Source organism: Pempheris klunzingeri, chromosome 6, assembly GCF_042242105.1.
Source record: "Pempheris klunzingeri isolate RE-2024b chromosome 6, fPemKlu1.hap1, whole genome shotgun sequence".
NCBI lineage: Eukaryota > Metazoa > Chordata > Actinopteri > Acropomatiformes > Pempheridae > Pempheris > Pempheris klunzingeri.
In genome coordinates, this window is record NC_092017.1 from 17,245,911 (window position 1) to 17,264,750 (window position 18,840).

Sequence of the window (18,840 nt, forward strand, 5' to 3'; positions counted from 1 at the left end):
GACTGTGTTTCCGATGTAGACAAGATGCTTGTCTTGTAATCTCTTAAAATGAAGTGATGGCTGCTCATGACTAACTGATAGGGTCCATATGCTGAGTGAGTGACCGACCAGTCAAACCACACAATAGCTTACTTCATTTCACAAGAAAAAAAGGTTGGAGAAAACTGAAAATTAGCCTTGGTGTATGATTGGTAACATTATTTAAACCTTTGAAACACATGAACAAAACATAATTTGCAGGTCAGAGAAACAAATAAAACGGTTAAAAAAAATTAGGAAAAAAACAACTGCAAAGAAATTATTTTACAGAAATGAAATGAGTGATACATTTTGTGTATTAGGTTTGTCACTGATGTGTTCACTTTTTCGTGCTCACTGCACAGGCTCTTAAATAGCAAAAGGTCAAATAAACACGTGTGGTGGGATTTTTAAAGTGGCCTTTACAGTGCCGTGTACTGTTTACTACTGTGCACTGAAAAACTCACTTCTCTACTTCAACCCTACAATTCCTGCTGAAGGGGGGTGTGGTAACACGTCACAACCTCCCTATTTTTCCTGACTATCCCCTGCCTCCACTTCCTTGATTTTTAACTTCCTGCCCTTCGCTCAGCTTCTCCTCAGATGTCTCCGTCTTGGCTCCTCTCTGCCCGATGAACAAAATCCTCCCCCTGTCCCAATAAAGCCAGGTATTTTGGCTCGTTCGACACAGCAGCTCTGAGCCTCAGCTCTCTGATGTATGCTGTTTGTGAGCTCTTTAAACTCACAGTCTCTGAATACCTCACCAGTGCATGAGGAAACTCGAAAGTCCTGAGCTGCTGTTTGCGGGGTGTGGCAGAGATAAATCTGTCACGGGCTCAGATATGGAAACGCTGCAAATCACTGTTGACAGATACCAATACAGTGGTGGATGGTTAACCCCGCTTTTCTAGTTTCGTAAATGAATTCCTCTCTCTCGCCTGCTTTTGTTTTCCAGTCCTCCAGGGTCTCGTATATAGTGAAACTATCCACTTTACGATTTTTTAGACCACCCCTTCTCTCATTGTAAGACAAGCCTCTTATAGAAGGTGTTACATTTAGAGTGCAGACACATGGTTAACTGACATGAACTTGAACCCGGCAGGAGCGCACACTTGTGCGGTTTGTAAACTTTTACCTTGCCTTGTCTCCCTGTTTGTTGGTTGTCTATGACCAGAGCTCTTACCTGAAAGTTGTTTTGATTTTAAATATCGCATTTCTTACATTGAAACATAGTGTCGCAATTTATTTAATTACATGTTGCCTACAGTTGGGTTTAATTTGTCTTTATCACCAGGAAAATCTTTTATGGCCTCAAAATGCACTTTGTCATACAGCTGATAATGTATGCAGTCATGGTGCGCAAATGTGCCAATTGTTCACCAAATTCAAATTTAAGTAAAGTTCATTTACAGCATTCCTAGATCGGACTTCCCACAGTGCTTCACAATGAAAGACCAGAGACATGAGATCAATACACACAATACAGTAAAAATGAGTAAGAATTAGTTTTTGTTGGTTTTAGGTAGTAGACATTACTAGTATTTTTAGGTAGTAGACATAGCATTATTATTACTGAAAGAAGCTGAAGTGTCTGTCCAAGTGAAGCCCCTACAGGCAAGCAATAACCAAAAGAAGAGAAATGTCATCAGCGAAACATGACACAAACATTTTTGCTTGAAAATAAATCACTCAGCATGTTGGTAATCAAGCTTAGTTTAGATTCAGATAACCAGGACTGAGATTTGTCACCAGGTTATATTATGAACTTGGTGTATCATTAACATCCTCTGATAGCAATTACCTGAATGCTGATAAATATTTGATGTGGTTCGTAATTTTATCCACCCCTCAGTCGCTGTGTTAGGAAAACTGCCTCCATTTGAAGTTCACTTTCTATCATCCAAATCGGTCTGCTCAAGTGGTTGTAGAGTAGCAGTACATTTATAAACGTTAATAACTGGCGGGAGATGAGTTAACTTCCTGTCCAGATCATCCGTGATTGGTGGAGACCTTTGACATTTTACAGGACAGGAGTGACATTTCATTATCAAAAATGTACAAACAAACAATTGTTCTGCTTTTTTTCCCGTTTTAATCGAAAAATGAGTGATTGGCAGTAATATATGTAGTAGGAGACTCTGGAAAATATGCCCATAATTCGCTTGGTCGTGCTTCATTGTGCCATTTCTGAAATGAGCTGGGAAACCTGGACTGTATCATCATTTCCTCTGACCTCTCTGGGTCTGGATCTTCCTCTGCTCTCATTCACAGTCTGTCTCTCTCTTTCCCTCTCAAGGCACCTCGCTCTCCCTCACATCACTCTCATTCATTCACATCTCTCTCTCTCTCTCTCCCTGCGTACATGTTTCCCTTCCTTTACTCATGTTTCTCCCGTCTCTGTTTCCTCCCCCATTAAAATGCAGGAACCCGTCCACTGCTTTCTACCAGGCTTTCCGGCCTAGCAGATTACGAGGGTCAAAGCCTGTCAACGATAGGTATGAGCTCGAGTGTGTTTACGTGTGTGTGTGTGTGTGTGTGTGTGTGTGTGTGTGTATGTGTGTGGCCTGGATTCGCTGACTAAATCAGACCCTGCACCCCTTAAACCCTGTGCATCTTGCAAGAAGATGTCCATTTTGACTAGTTATTTAGCTATTTCTGGACTATTGTCAACAAGGTTAGTCAATCAATCGATCTGCATTTATATAGCGGCAATTCATAACAAACGTTATCTCAAGACCATTTAAGAGCAGATCTAGACTAAACTCTTAATTACGAGGGACCCAACTATTAAAGAATTCAATATTAAGGATTCAAGAATCCCAACAAGGCATGGAAAAATTCCCCTTTATTGGGAGGAAACCTGAGACAGAACCTGGATCAGAGGTAGGCGGCCTCTGCTGAGGTCCATGTTGAGACAGTGTCATCAAGAGTCTGATTTGTTTTTTACAAATTACAGCATCATTCAACTTGCCTTATTTGCCAAGTAAAGGTTCCCACCCGATCATGGCTGCATTAAGTCTTAGGTACATAATACGCATTTTTTACTCTCATATTTCCTTTTAATGTGATTTGATTTTTTTGTACAATTATAGTTAATAATTTCCTTGTAGTCAATTAAAGAACGACTAAATATAAAACACTTTCTTTAGACTTAAAGAAGAGAGATTTGGTGAGTAAAAATTATTTAATAGCAAGCAACTCAGGAGCAAAAACAAAAGAATAAGCGTATTTGAAATTTCTACTGTTACTACGATGAAACGCTGGAAGGGAAAAAAATGCTTGTAGTGAAAAAACTATCACATGAAGATCATCATTGGCAAAAAACATCTGTTATCAGTAACTTCATTGTTGCATTCAGTCACTTAAATGAATTAATCATTATTTTGCAAGATAAATGGCATCTTGAGATCAACTACCGAAAGAAATGACTTGTCAAGCTGGACATCACAGCAGCTGCGAGTGTGTGAGGCATGGAGAAAGCATGGCACTGTAGGGAGCATCCGGGGTGCATTTTATGACACTTGGACTGTCTACGCCCTGCCGGTCACAAGGGTGCGATGCTCAGGTTTCTGTTTTGCAGCACAGTGCTAGGGGGGTCTCTGCCCTGCAAATAGCAGCTCACACTGAGATAACATGACAGAGGCTGTGTACGGTGACATAATATTCTCTGAAGTCTGTTTTCTATGCTCAGATGAGAAGGAGTTGTATCTGAAAATGAGTCCTTATCTTTTACGAAGTGAAATAAATGGAACAGAAGAGCTGCATTAGTGACTAACCTGTCATGACTGTTGGTTTTTTTCTTTTTAAACACCATCAGCTAAATCAAGTTAACCCAACATGTCAATTCAACACAGTCTTTCCCTTTCTGATTAGTTCAGCAATTATGATTTTTTCATTTTTCAAGCTAAAATGCAAGTTCACTGGTACCAGCGTCTTTAATTACGTGCATTTTCCTTCGTTTTGTATCGTGCTAAGTTGAATTACGTTATTTTTTGGACCGTTTAGAGATGACATACAGAAATTGTTGTGGGCATTTTTACTATTTTTACAGACTCAGTTGACAGATCATGAGCAAATCTGCCAACTGTGATAAAGAAATCACTTGGTCACTTCCACAGCATTCGCACAAAGTCCGTTATCTTTTCAAGGTTAGAAATATGCTTGAATTTGAATAAACTCTTTAAAAATGCTTGATTTTCAACATAATCTGGTGCCTCGTCTACACGATCCATTGGAACATTGGAAAATAATCGATCCTGTCATCATATTTATCTGTTGTGTCCTGGCATTTCACACTAGATAATAATCATGATCAAAACATATAATCAAAGTCAATGCGAACAGTTGGTAAGTTAAGCAAAGTGACATCGATCGCTGTGGGTATAAAGGATTTCTGTAAACTTTTCACAGTTGCATTCATGGTAACCCTCTGTCATTTTGAGTTTTGAATAACTGGAGCGAGCTGGACACAAACCCCGACAGGGCGATGCAGGCAAATTGACCAATCACAATCGAGTATTCAACAAAGCCGTGCAATGAAGGGCTCTAATACTACGACATTTTCATTTGCACAGCTAAATATTTGATTTCTGGGGTTTGCTTATGATACAGAGCAGTTCATAGTAAAATGCTTTCGTAGGAAATGTTTTCTTAAACGTGTCTAAATCTCAGAGGTTGGGCAGCATTATCGATGGATTATTAATCATTTGAATGCATGCAAGTACCTGCTGCGTAGTGTCGACACAACAGTAAAATAAATACCAGTTGGTGTTTACTTGGGAGTAAACATGTCCATGGTATTATTTATTACGAGTGGCTTTCATTAGTCATGACCACGTTTTGTTCCCAAGCGCTGTCTCATGGAGGCAGTCTTGACTATCTGCCATGGATATCAAATTAGTTAGAAACGAACTTTGAAGATGAGGCTTGTCAAGTCACGAAATCTGATCAAAGAACTCAAAGGCAGCAACTCCCAGCCTGGGTCCATAGACACATGTATTCTTTGGGGAGTATGTTTGCAGGAAAGTTAAAGTAATTTTAATTTTCACTTTTACCCAGTGAGCAAAATTTGATACCATTGGGACAATGTGTGACGTCTGGTAGAAGATCATTTGTCCTCCATTTTTTTTAAACGTGTCAATGATAAACACAGACCTTTTCAGGCCTTAGTTGTCTCTGGAACAAAACCTTTCTCTCACCTAAATGAACCTCATGACCTAATTTGATATTATATGTATATATACATAATAAATATTTCTCAGAAATGCCACACCTAGGGACCTGGTGCCAATATATGTTAATCTTCTTACTGTGTCGTCATGGTTTATATAGCTAGCAGTACGGTTTATGCTTTTGTTTCCAATTGTTACATTTCAGCTGTTATCAAAGCGATTATTCATAAGTTTTATTTGATTTAATTAACTTAGATCCCTGCATGATAAATGGCATGTGAATATCCTAGTATATCTACTGCCATCGCTTGTGAGAGCTGTTGGCACGTAGACTGAGACATGAAGTCAACTAGAACAGATGTGACAGTGAATGAATCCAGCGTGCGTTTGTATGTGTGTGTGTGTGTGTGTGTGCGCGTGCGTGCGTGCGTGCATGACAGGTACCCACGACTCGTCAACATGACTTATATTCATCTTCAAAGTGTGCAGGTGACGTCTGAGTAAACATAACGATTTCAAATTAATGCTAAAGCACTTAAATTATGTACGCTTTGCACCATGAGAACTGTTTGCTTGGAGTTCATGCATGTCTTGCTGTGGTGATTCATCTGTTTGTCTAAATTGACAGTTTAAAAATATGATTCATTTTCACAGTGTGTCAGCGTTCTGTAATTGTGTGATCATTTATCAGATCTTAAGATTTTTTTTTATAGTTCATTTCACTGAGATAGTGATGGAGGATGTCTATGCGTAAACACTGATGTTTGTTTTTTATAAAAAGATCATCCCAGGCTGCAGCAAGACATTTATGCACAGTACAGAATTAAATACAGAATTTTAATGCCGTCTGTACACTTTTCGACGCACAGCCAATCATGATGTGTAATGTCTGTAAGAGCAGATCTGGCAGGTCAAGTACACCCTGTACCTACATCGGCTCAGAAGAGTTGTGGTTGTTCTAGGAAAAAAAAAAAAACAGTAGCAGTTCATGGCTGGCAAAAGATTGAGCTCCCGTGTTTGTTCCTCATCCAGCTCATGTTTGCCTGTGGGCCCTGTGACTAACAGTACGGCTTTATTCAAACGTTGCTACTAACCGCAGGTAAACCTGAGGGAGCCACTTCATTTCACCTCCTTTTGTCCTGAGCCTTCTCTCCTGCAAGGTCGGGCTTGTTGGGAGTGAAGGGGGGGGACTGCACATAAACTGTTGAGGCTATAAAGGAGCATTCCTGAAAATGATTGCTTAGTGAAAAATGTAAAACCTCAGCAGGGCACTGTGCCCACAAGACACTTGGCGTGGAGTTTTGCACAAGTTTCTGCTACGTTGTGGGCATCAAAACGTGCTTTGCCTGTTTATCTTCACAATGACACATCTCCCGCAGCTCTGTTGGCTCAAATAAGGATTGAAAAGATTTAAAGTTTGTGGAGTAACGTTCAAATGAATTTCAAAACTAGAGCAAGACTCTGCAGGACTTTGGGAAGATGTAGAAAAGATTTATAGTTGTGGAAAAACATTTGTGCAAAGAACAGTGAGGTTACGTGAATACTGAGGAAAAAAATCTTAAGATCTGGGTACAGATTCAAAGCAGAAAGTACAAGCAAAGTTTGAAAAAGTGAAAAGTTTGTGGGCAGTTTTGATATTAAAGGTGCAATGATTAGTTGATTAATCAATTTGTTCATCTGTTTTGATAAGTGATGTATTGTTTTGTCATTTTCCTTCTGCTTTTCCTTAGTCTTTTATGATAGCAAACAAAATATCTTTTGGTTTTAGACACAGAATAAGACATCTGAAGACTTCGCCTTGAGTTGTAGGAAATTATGATGGGCAATTTTCACAATTTTCTGGCAATTATACAATAAACGTTAATTAGGATTACCGTTGCAGCCCAAGTTGCTATAATTTGTTGACCTTTTTTTTGACATTCTCAAAACTGTCAACGGATAAAAAAAAATTAAAAAAAATTTCACCCATTTCCCATGCAGAGTTTTTATCACAGGTTTAAATGGTGTTAAACAACCATGGGTCTTGAAAATCATTTCAACCATCATTTCACAAGCTCAGAACCTTATTGACCCTCATTTGATCCTGTACAGCTCCGCATAAATCTCCTTTTGTTAACAGCTTGTCCTTTCAACTGCAACAAGGGAGAGATTAATTTATTTTTGCCTGACTAAATTACAAGTTAAACTCTGCATTAGTAAACATTCCAGGAAAGCGATTTGTTGGTCCGCTGAATGAAATCATTGTGAGGCTGTGATTGGTCCCAAGCAAAGCAGCAGCGGCCCTTTTACTGCCCTCAGTCCACAATGATCAACTTTATGATTCAGGACAATAAAGAAAAGGCAGATTTATATTCTGACTGAGCACACCTGATCAGTGGCCCCTCGCTCAGCCACGCTGAGTTATTTGATCCAGACCAGGTAGGCAGCCACTGTTTATGGCACAGAAACAAACATTTCATTATCAGGAGGAAGAAGAGGAGGAAAGCCAAATGTGGGAAAGCTGCATTTATCCTCTTGATATGCTAATGGGAAAGACTTGTATCAGTGAACTCCTTCATTAGTTTAGTTGATCATTTGTCAACAATGTTTTTAAAATGATGGAAAATATCTCTGATGTATGCAACATCTGTTGATGGATTTAATCAAATATGCCTTTTTGTTGGCATAGACTTATTTAGAATGTGAGTCATGTCCTCAGGGGACCTACACCTGAATCATCTTTACTTAGTACAACAGTAAGTACATCATTTTGAATGCATTAAGAAAGTGTTATACATGAGGCTCCCCCCTCGAGCGGAATCACTTCTCTTCAGAGCCTTGATGGCCATGTCATGACTTGACACTGTGCAGAGATCTGATCTTAAACTTAACAAGCGTCTTTAGATGAAGGGAGAAATTGATTGATGGAGATCATAGCCATGAAAGATTTTTACTGCTAACCTCACGTCTCAAAGAAGGCACTGTACGAGGGCAGCATTTTCATCCTGTCAACTTTATCTTTGGAAACTTTGCTGACATTTGACCTTTATTTATCCATGAAAGGTTTGCTGAGCACACATGCCTCTTTTTCAGCACATTCTTGCTTCACACTCAGTCAGTTAAAGGCATTCAGACTGGGGAGATACCTAATATAAGCATAGGCGTCTACTGTTCGCCAGTAAACATCCCCTCTGGACCAGCAGAGGGTCAAACACCACCCTAATGGGCACTTGAGTTGCTGATGAAGAAGGGGAGCGCATCATGCATTTCACCTCTAACTCAATTTCAAACCGTTGACCCTCAGGCCACAAACCCCTTTTCTAATCTTTAAGATAACTTTTAAGCTGCATCTACGCTCTGTAATGTCAAGTCATGTTCGACGCTCAAAGCTTTGCGAAAGCCAGACAGAAGCCGGACTGAGAGACGTGAATCAGGCCCAGTGTTTTTGCAGCATTCTGCCTAATGACATTAGTCTGACCCAAACCCTCCACTTCAGAGAGGAGGCCCAAATGAGGCTAAGTCCTTGATCCCACGGTAAATGCTCTGGTGAATACAGAGGCTCGTTAACTGTGGGGTGCCAGGATTTTCCCATTAAAGCCTCGGGAGTAACACTATTACTTTTAACACCTTCCACTGGGGTCTTAGTCCACATCGAGCCAAACCTGTAGCACCAGCCCAAATCACTCACGGAAAAAGTAGTGAAATATGATATCGAGGCATGTGATACGTGCTGAAGATCTGGTTTTAGTTGAACACTATTTTGGCAGTGATTATTTAAGATGGAGGGGACCCCTGCCCTGGATCCCCCACTGTGTTTGCATATGGAGTTTAATGGTCACATTACACTGTGGCTCTTTATCATTTCTTCAGGAGACGCAGGGGTGGCTGTGCAACCATTAATAAACATCCCCAGTGGAAGTTATTTTTGCCTCTAGACAGGCCAAAATAATGAGGCCTCCCATAACCAGTTTAAATTAACGATTATGATCCGCTGTCGCAAGAATTCAGATCTTATCGTTGCCTGCTTTAAGCCCGAGGGCCTCGATTCCTTCTCATGCTCCCTGTCGTCCGGTTCATACGCCGAGTCGTCTGCTTGAGGTGTCCGTGTCTTAAAGGAGGACGGGCTGGTGGGCTCTGAGCACGTCACATGGGGACACATACAGGACAACATGTTTGTGAACAAGTCTGGGGGTTATGTAACAGGCAAGGGTGCGAGTGGGACAGTTCCTTCGGTCTGTTTACGCGGAAGCTTGGTGGCAGCAGACACACCTACTTAGCACTCTGATTTAGTGCTGGAAAAATAAAGCCTCCATCCCCAGACAAGGAGTCCCAGAGGTCTGTCTTATTTTGTTTAGTCTCCATTGTGTCCGTATGGACCACCCTTTACGTAGACGACACATCCCAACAATGCAGCATCTGAAAAATCCACCATGTTCTGAGGCACATATTAACATACTTCCAGCATCCTGCAATTGTCACCACTGTTTGAAGCTTCACTGCGTTAAAGCAGTCAGTCAAGATTCTTTGTTTTTAGTTCAATATGCAAATTAAGAGTGGAGGAAGACAACTTTTCCAAGTGGTGTCATTGCATCACTTTAACTGAAATAGCATCTTTAAATATTTAACCACTTGTCAGCTCGTGTTGTAACTTTAACCACCGCTCATTTTTGGGCCACCACAAGAAAACAAAGTTTTATTTGCTTAGATTATCATCATCGTGTCTCAGCGCTATGATAGAGAGGAGTAAAACATCAGGTTGTATTAATACTTTTCTAATTTGATTCAAAATTTCAAGTGTGATTCACAGAATAGCAAATATCCCTTTTTGTATGGGATAACTTTTCTCCCACTAGTGATGCTCAGTATTCAGGTGTGCACTATGACAGGCATGTTGATGACATCTAGGCTACAAGTTCACACATCTTGCCATGCAAATTATCATCTATGCTCAGATACCATAGCAGAACTCAAAGGTATGATGTGAGAAAGCAGTGGAGGAACTTAACATGAATAGATTACACTGCCAGAATGTACTCATTTTAATCTTGTTTCCACTTTAAAGAAAATGTTATCAATAAAAAGGAAAAAACAGTGGGTCAAATAGACTTGGCAGCAGTTTGGGGCTTTTGATTGTTTCATAATCTTTCTTATTTTGCCCAGTTTTCATGTTGTCATTGTACTTAAATTCAAATTTCCTTTTGTGTCTGAAAACTTGAAGGGTTTCTCTCTGCTGGCCTGAAGATCCGTATTTTTAAGATAAGTTTAAGAGATGTTTAGTTCATTCTTTGCTTGGTCGCCTTAAACTTATCTGCAACTATTTTGATGATCAATTAATCGTTTCATGCATTTTTCAATCCAAAATGTCTGTTGGCCAGATAGAATAAGCAATTTGAATGTTGGGCTCTGGGAATATGGAATCAGATTTGTTTCAAAAGTTTCAAGCAAAACTTATTAAAAGTCAATCAAAATAAATGGATTTGAGAGAGAGAAAAAATGAACTCAAGCAAAAAATTCTAACCTTCAAAATAAAAAATGTCTCTTGAAAACAAATAACTCTGTCTTTTATTTTGTTCAAGGATGTAGTTTTGCTCTCGCCCTCTCTCTTTTGGTTATGCTTCTGGGTTTTTCGTTTGCGCTGCCAGATTCTTTGTTTGAGTTTTGACACAAGCCTATCACGTGGGCGGGCTCTTTCAAGGGCGCGATCCTATTTATTTTGAAGGTTATAATTTTTTGCTTGAGTTCATTTTTTTCTCTCTCAAATCCATTTATTTTGATTGACTTTTAATAAGTTTTGCTTGAAACTTTTGAAACAAATCTGATTCCATAAGGGAAATTATAATAGACACCTTGAAATTGTTTTAAGCACATTGTAGATAAATAATGAAACCAAATACGCTCCTACTGATAAAATAGTGGCTCTGGACAGAGAGAAAACTGGTATCATGTCTGTTTTCATCAAAGTTTTATTTTGTTTGTTTTACAGCGGAGGTTTCTATGGCGAACTGGATATGAGTGATCTAATTTATCTAACTAGATGAGTAAACATTTGGGGCACACAGGACCTCTGCAGAGAACGGCCTCTTGTAAAAATACTGGTGTCTTTGTTTTCAGAGAGGGTGATGGTTAGTTGAGTGTTGAGGGGCCGACTCGTTCGGTGGCGTTGTCATGCAGTTGTTTTGACCTTTTTTTTTTTTCTCCAGTAAATCCCACTGGGAAGCCGCTTTCAGTCGTCTGGGGTCAGGGCTATCATGACAGCATTCCTGCGACCATCCGATTATTTTGCCCCATTAATAGAAATAATTTCACATAAAATCTTGAAACAGAATACTCATGTTAGAGCCAGCATGTAAAATGGAAATATGTAGTTTATTTCTGCGACGACAGCGAATTCATTGTGATCGGCTCGGATAGACGTGACTGAACTGCTGTTGCCTGAAGCTGCTTTGAGCGTTTTCACTGAAGTTTTGTGTCACCACTAATTGGAGCCTCTGCTGACCTCATCTGGCTGAGCGGCTGAACTGCACCTCTCTGAACACCAGACAAGAGCTGGACTTAAGCGGGTTTGTGTCTGAGAGAGCAGCAGTGAGTTGTCAGCGAGCGCTCTCGTCCGTTGTTACAGCCCCCACCCTCCAGCTATTGTTTTGAAATACACTTGGTAAAGGAGGGGAGGGGGTTTATCACTGAAAGGCTGAGGTCTAATTTATTCAGCTGCCTCCCCCCACAGTGAGTGTTTGTATGCTTTGCAACGGGGACGTGTGCCGGTGCATCTGTGCCCTAATGGAGAACACATTGGATATCCGATGCTATAAAACATCCTGTGATAAACCCACTGAGATGGAGGGGAGACCACACTTTGCCCCCCGAAGTGTCTTGTGTAATATACAGAGCCACACATAGTCAGAGTCAGTGTGTGGGCAGCTCGGTGTCAGTCAGGAGACGTGCTTTAAATGTCACTTTGGCTAGTATCAAACCAAAAGTGTGCGGTTACAGGACTGTTTAGATTACTAGTCCTCGGTGGAGAGCGCGACACAGCATGACGGCGGCTCTGACACAGATGTCTCGGTTTAGAGGCACTGGCCTCGGGGCCGGAGGTGTCCGGAGGTGGAATGTGCCGCCTTGAGGTCCTGGAGACTTTGTTTGGGGGGGCGGCGAGTGCATGTGTGCGCTGCTGCAGTCTGCAGGGAAGGCCCATGTTGAGGTGAACGCAGCAAGTGGTCCTTATATAAACCGCCACATGTCCTCCTCCTTGATTAAAATGTACACTTTGCTTTGTTTTCCTTGGACGCCGAATGGCAACAAATGAGTTTGGTTCTTGTGACTCCTTCAGGCCAGATCGTATTTGACAGGCTAATTTGATCCAACCTGCATGTCTCCTTGTTTTTTGTTATTGATAAAAAACATTCCAGCCCAAGTCCGTGGCTGTTCTCCTCGCTGGCTGTCCCAGATGTGTAAATGCTCAGTTCAAAGGCAGACATGTTTTCTCCTCGCTTTGCTTATCTGCCTCTGTCATAACCGAGCGCGCCTCTTGTTTTGGTGCGCACATCATTTGCCTCTCTGTCAACACGTCGATGTGGATCTGCCGTGATAAACATCACACCAGTCCTGCAGTTGAGCCATTTTTAGATGCCCGCTAAGTATTCAAATGAGCAGAAAAATGAGCTGACACTTTTCAAGCCTTACTTCATCTCGCGGTTTCTTGTTTGCACTGCCCCAGTAAAGAGATGAAAAGGAGCACTAAATTGTAAATTCAGTCACACAGAGAGCACATGTGACTCTATGGTGAATCATTGCCCTAACATTAGTGATATCAACGTGATATCGACAACACAAATGTGTGACCATTGACACGTGGGGTATTCTCATTTGAATGTTGAGTTTCATTGAAGAAGGATGAGAAGCTGTTTAATTTCATCACGAGCTGTCTATTTGTCAATGCCATCTACACAGATTTGACAATTTTACAGCACGAAGTTGCTTTTGCTCGACATTTGACACAGAATAATCCCATTAAAAGGGCAATGGACAGTCAACCTGTGGAGGAACATGATCGGAAAAACTCCTGGTGCGTGAAAACTGTTGTGGAGGAGAAGTTTGACACAACTTAACAACTTCATTTAGTGACATAAAAAAACACACTGTTATGGCAAGAGTTGCAACATGTAGCCCTCACACACAAGAACGAGGACATGGTGCGTTTTTGTCACTGCATGCAAATCACTGTCTCCACTTTTAATTAAGGTCTAGTCTTTTGAATAAGTCTCACTGTGCCTCTGGTGTCGCCGTGCATCACTGTTGGCAGTCAGCGGTGGTAACTAATGTGGCTTTTCTGGAATGGATGGAGCTGAGAGGGGAGGGGAGGGGAGGGGAGGGAGAGGGAGAGGCCCGCCCCCTTGTTTTCTCACCATGTGACCCAGCGTGGCTTTAAGACGCGCTCCGCTCCCTCTCCAGCAACAGGCACCAGTGCTTTAACACTGAGCGGACTTTTTTTAAACACAGAAACACTTTGAAAGGGGCAAAAAAAACACCCACCATCATGCGCTGCAAAATCAGCTACAGCCTGCCGTGGTCGCCGGCAACCTCGCCGACATATTCAGGACGACTGATGGCTTACAGGGCGAGATGCGTCAGGTAAAGGACTTTTCTACACGCTGTCTGATTGTCGGGTTTGTGAACTGTGCGTCAGGTACCATCTGCAGCTGTCCTTATATTCTGCGTATATGTAGATTCCACTGCCTCCTACATAGGTGTGCTTTGTTAAACTTAAAGGTTAACCACCGCAGCTTACTCTCACCAGACCAGACCATGCACCTCTACATGGACTTAAGACTGTTAAGCGTTTTCATGTCCAGTCCGCTCACTGGCCATTTGCTGCCTCTTATGTTGAAGCCATCAGCTGTTTGGTCTGGCTCTCCTCTCCATGGAGGTCTCCCCCCCCCCCCACACTTATTTGTGTGTCTGTCTGTCTGTAGTACGTGTGGGGCTACACACACACACACACACACCCCGCGGTACGTGTGCTGCAGCACGCAGGGCATACATGCTGGCAGGAGCGCTGCGGCTCCACATGCTGCTCTGATCCACACATTGATAAGTTTTACATTTAATATTTAAAGTCTAACTACACTGAGCTCAACTAATGTTGCAGGAGTTACTTTAGTTTGGTCTGCCACTTTTAATTTATCGAAAGACTTTTTTTTTTTTTTTTTGTAACACCCCATCACCTAAAAATGGGTCGATCCAGGCGTTCTCCATGTTTGAGTACTTTAACCCGTCCTTTCCACGTTTGACACGCGTTTCCTCTCTAGAGTTGTATTGCAGAAGAGTTTCAGCTCCTTCCAAAATATTATTAGATGTTCTCCGCACACTGTGTTCCCTCTCGTGTCTCAGATTCACGCCAGAGCGCCGACTAGTGGCACGAAAACGCGCCGTTTGTATTTATGTTTTGCAGCCACGTCCGAGCAGAGCGGTGGTGTTGCAAGGCAGCGTTGTTTCGTTGAAACCGATAAAGATCATTGTGTGTGTGTGTGTGTGTGTTTTTTATTTTTCCCTAAGTAATGCCTGCAGCTTGGCATCGTCTTGCTATGTGGGGATTTTGTGTGTAGCAACGTAATTTGATCGCCTTTAATGCGTGAAGAGGGGATGCGTGTTTTCCCTTTCTTTGCTCGGAGGGGGAGGGGAGGTGGAGAACTGAATGTGGCACTTCTCTGAGAGCCAGAACACAAGTCAATGTGTTTTTACAGAGAGCTGTGGACAAAGAGATTTTTACATTTTTTTTTTTACTGATAATAGAACCAGGACTTCAGCCGCAGGTCCTGCAGATGTCGGTGTTTTAACAGCCTCCAGGAGCTTCCTTCTGCTGCTGGCTTTACATTAATATATTTAAGAGAAATGTTTTGGATCTACTTTGTGTGTCTTACTTTGTTTAAACGTTTAACAATGGCGTGATTCATAGCATGACACCTTCTGTACTGTATTTAATCACCAGTTGGACACCTGGTTTGACTAATGAAAGACGTCATCTGAGGTGCTTCAATTCAATTGCTGCTGTCATAAAGGAACTTGAAGCTTGGACAAGTTTCTGTGTAGGCTCGCGTCACCACAAAGTAGTCACTCCAAAGTAGAGCAGTATCAGTGTTTTGTGTGAAGGTGTCTCTGTATTCTTACATTAGATTATATTGTCCCTAACTTCATTTGAATAGAGGAATGTTTGGAATAGTTTTTGAATCTGAACTATGCTCCAGTTGTTGGAGATCAGCTTTTACCAGCTAACCTCCCCACTCAGATGGTTTTTCATGTAAATCTCTGGTACAGCAGTAAGCATAGTCTGGCCATGTTTGTAACTGACTTTTAATAACACACAGTGGCTCCCTGTGGTGGTGAAGGTTTTTCATCACTCACTCTTTTTATCGGGTTCTCTAGAAATAAGTCTGTTTTGTTATTTGCATCCTGTGCGTTTTGAAAAATGAATCTCAGATCTCTTCATCTCATTCCCTGGAAAGGAATCTTGCTGTGTCAGAGATTTGTTCATCAGTGACCCTGAGGTTGTGTTTGGCACTTACAGGATCAGATTTGGCAGTTTGTGAATGAGAAAGCGCTGATATTAATCTGAAGCGCGTGATAGATATGAGATGTGTATCTTGTGGTGACTCTTGCTCTTTATCTCCACAGTGCGTCTGGTGCCAGCGTCGTTGCCATCGATAACAAGATTGAACAGGCAATGGTGAGTTTTCCACACATGTAACAGTGTCAAATGTGGTCAGGTGACGTACGTTCTCTGCATGTCTGCGTAGTGAGTGGTGAAGTTTTATTTCTCTGCTGACGGTAAGTGACACTTACTTGGAGGAACATTTAATGTAATAAACCACGATAAATTCCCCAGGAATCAGTTCATGGCAGCCTCTGCTTTCCTGTTCTGAACAACCAACTCTCAGTTGGTCTTTCTTAAAACAATAAAACAAAAAAACTGGAAAGTCAAACAGTCTTGCAGTGTGACAGGTGACAGAAAAAAGATCAGGTTACTACTTACAGCTCCTCTTAGGCTTTCTGAGGATGTTTTAAAACCTTTTTTTTTTTCTTCTTCTTAAGGGTTATTTTTTGTATTAATTTTCACTAATCTTTTCCTGTGTCCTCTCTCTCTCTTTCAGGACTTGGTGAAGAGCCACCTGATGTACGCCGTTCGTGAGGAGGTGGAGGTGTTGAAGGAGCACATCAAGGAGCTGTACGAGAGGAACTCGGTGTTGGAGCGCGAGAACGCCGTGCTGAAGTCTCTGGCCAACACGGAGCAGCTTGGCCAGCTGTCCAATCAGCTCAGCCAGGGCAGCAGCAGCACGTCGCCGCCGCTGCAGCAGCAACAGCAGCACGCGCTCGTCACAAACAACAACGCCCCCTTGCCTCACCACGAGGGGAGTCAGAGTGTCCCTCATCAGCCCAACATCACCTCGGCGTGATCCCCCTTCCCCCAATACACACGCTCAAACACACACCTCCCACGGACAGGAGTGGAAGATCCTGTTTAGTAAAGAAAACAACTGCTACCGTCCCCTTAGCTCCATAAAGCAAAAAGGCTCGGCTCTGCGTTCAATGTGCCCATTTGAGGAAAAATCAACTACAGCGACATCTTTGTTTGCCACCAAGAGCCATGCTTCAGTGTGTGCACGTTGCCGTCACCGGGCCTTCACGTTTTTAAGACATCTACCACCCCTTGAAATGTCTTATTCTGTCCCCGTGGTTGGCTGCAAGAAAGCTGAGAGAAGAGGAGGGACAAGGGGAGCTGGTGCACATCATGAAACTGCATGTCGTTCTTGTGCAGGAGACTGGGTCAAAGGGCACGGAGAGCTCGATTTGTTGGAGCAACAAGTTGTTGAAGAGGGCGGTGCAACCCCTGCGAGGGGGCCAGTGTGGCGGCGAGGGTCCCGAAACATCCAGCAGGGACTGTCCCCGCCAGTACCCCCGCCCCTCGTCACTCTCTGGCCCAGAAAAGTCCAGAGAACCGAGGAGGGTGGGAGGGCGGCGGGGGTGAGGATTCGGCCTCCCTGAGCGGGGCACGCCGCCAGCGGGTGCCCCGGCTGGAGCGGAGCGAGTCGAGAGCCTCGGCTTGTTATATGCTGCAACAAAAGCTTGTGTTTCCTCAGAGCCACCGTACGTTGACATGAATCATAATACTTTTTTTTTTTGTTTTTTTTCATTAGTTCAGTTTTAGTATTTGCATTTATTTATTTCAGGGCTGCTATTTTCATAATGTAAATGAACAATGTCATGGAGATACTTATTAAAAACAAAAAATAAACCTTTCTCTTTGGTCTTTTGGTATCTTAGAATCTGTCAGGTATTAAATTTGGTAGTCTCTTGCAACAAGTAGATCTCAGTAAGTAGGCAATAAGTTCCATAATAGACATTTTTCTTCTCATGAACTAGTGCTAACACTAAAGCAGAGCTTACATTAGGTGAAATCCAGGTTGAATGTATATTTTGTAAAGTGTAAAGTATTAAGAGAAAGGAGGCTTTGTACAGGAGAACACCTGTTGTTAAGATGTGATGGGATGTTTCAAAGAAAACTATTAATTTTTCTAGGCTTTCTTTGTCAAAATAAAAAAAAAACATGAATTTGGGGGTTTTGGTTAGGGGGATGAAAAGCTGTGAAAATTGTTTGACCTACTTTATAACCAAAGACGCAAAGCTGTGTAAGTCTTTTTTTTTTTTTTTTTTCATTTTAAATGCACACTTTTTTTTTTCTACTCTCTCCTTCCCTATATTTTTTTTTTCTTTTGGACGCTGTTTTGCATGTTCTGCATGATCTATAATCAAACCACTTTCTTACCTCATGTTTTTATCCAGCACTCTTTATTTTTCTGTCAAGTTGTCAGTCTGTGAATGATTGTGAAAGGATTTATGAAAGAGAAAGGGAACAATGGGCGGAGAGGGTGGAGCAAGTAGTCGACGGTCAAAAGTTTAAAAAAAAAAAAAAAAATACAAGTAGAAAGGTGTTTGTTGGTTGGAGGGGAATGGCCTTGTGCACAAACATTAGTCAGATAAGGAGCCATCTTTTTTCTTTTCTCCATGTAAACGCTGTGTTAAATTTCGTATGCAGAGAAAAGGTTTTGTTACATCGCAGATTTTAATGTATTTAATGAATGCAGCATTTAGATTTTGATTGTAGCCTACCCACATTTTGCTTACGAGGAAAAAAAGTAACAACTAGATTATCCGCAAATGAGAAACAAAACAATGGAAACTATTATTAAACATTTCACACTTTAAAGCTGGAACCCAGTCGATTGTGTGTGTGAGCATATTATGGGATGTCCTGTCTGTGTCACGTCTTTTGTGCCTCCTGTGCCGTCGTCTGCTGTCGTCAGGCGATCCGGTTTCTTTCTCTGTGGCTTAGAACCAAACCAAAACGCTTGGTAATTGTACAATCAGTCATCTTTCTGCAGGATGGACTCTTTGATTTCCTTTTTTTTTTTCTTTGTTTTTTTGCAAATGGGCTTATTTCTTTTCTCTTTAGAGTATTTTTTTTTTTTTTCCTTTCGTTTGAAGGAGATGCCGCGTACATGCCAAGTGTACTGTATGAAAGTGATCACTGAGCCTTGGAGAAAATATCTTAACGATGCCCTTGTAATGTGCTGTTCAGACAATTTTAGTTTTCAGTCAAAAATAAATTACTGTTTTATTA

At 41.7% G+C, this 18,840-nt stretch overlaps 1 protein-coding gene across 2 annotated transcripts in view; it reads left to right on the forward strand.

Annotated features, from left to right (window-relative positions):
* Positions 1-18,840, forward strand: part of tsc22d2 (TSC22 domain family 2) — a 36,041-nt gene extending 17,201 nt beyond the window's left edge. The window contains exons 2-4 of one of the 2 annotated variants that reach the window (XM_070832229.1): positions 2,442-2,513; positions 15,837-15,888; positions 16,313-18,840. In XM_070832229.1, the coding sequence (XP_070688330.1) occupies positions 2,442-2,513; positions 15,837-15,888; positions 16,313-16,615 (427 nt within the window). In that variant the 3' untranslated portion in view covers positions 16,616-18,840. The remainder of the gene's footprint in view (positions 1-2,441; positions 2,514-15,836; positions 15,889-16,312) is intronic. The other variant, XM_070832230.1, reaches the window with a different exon arrangement.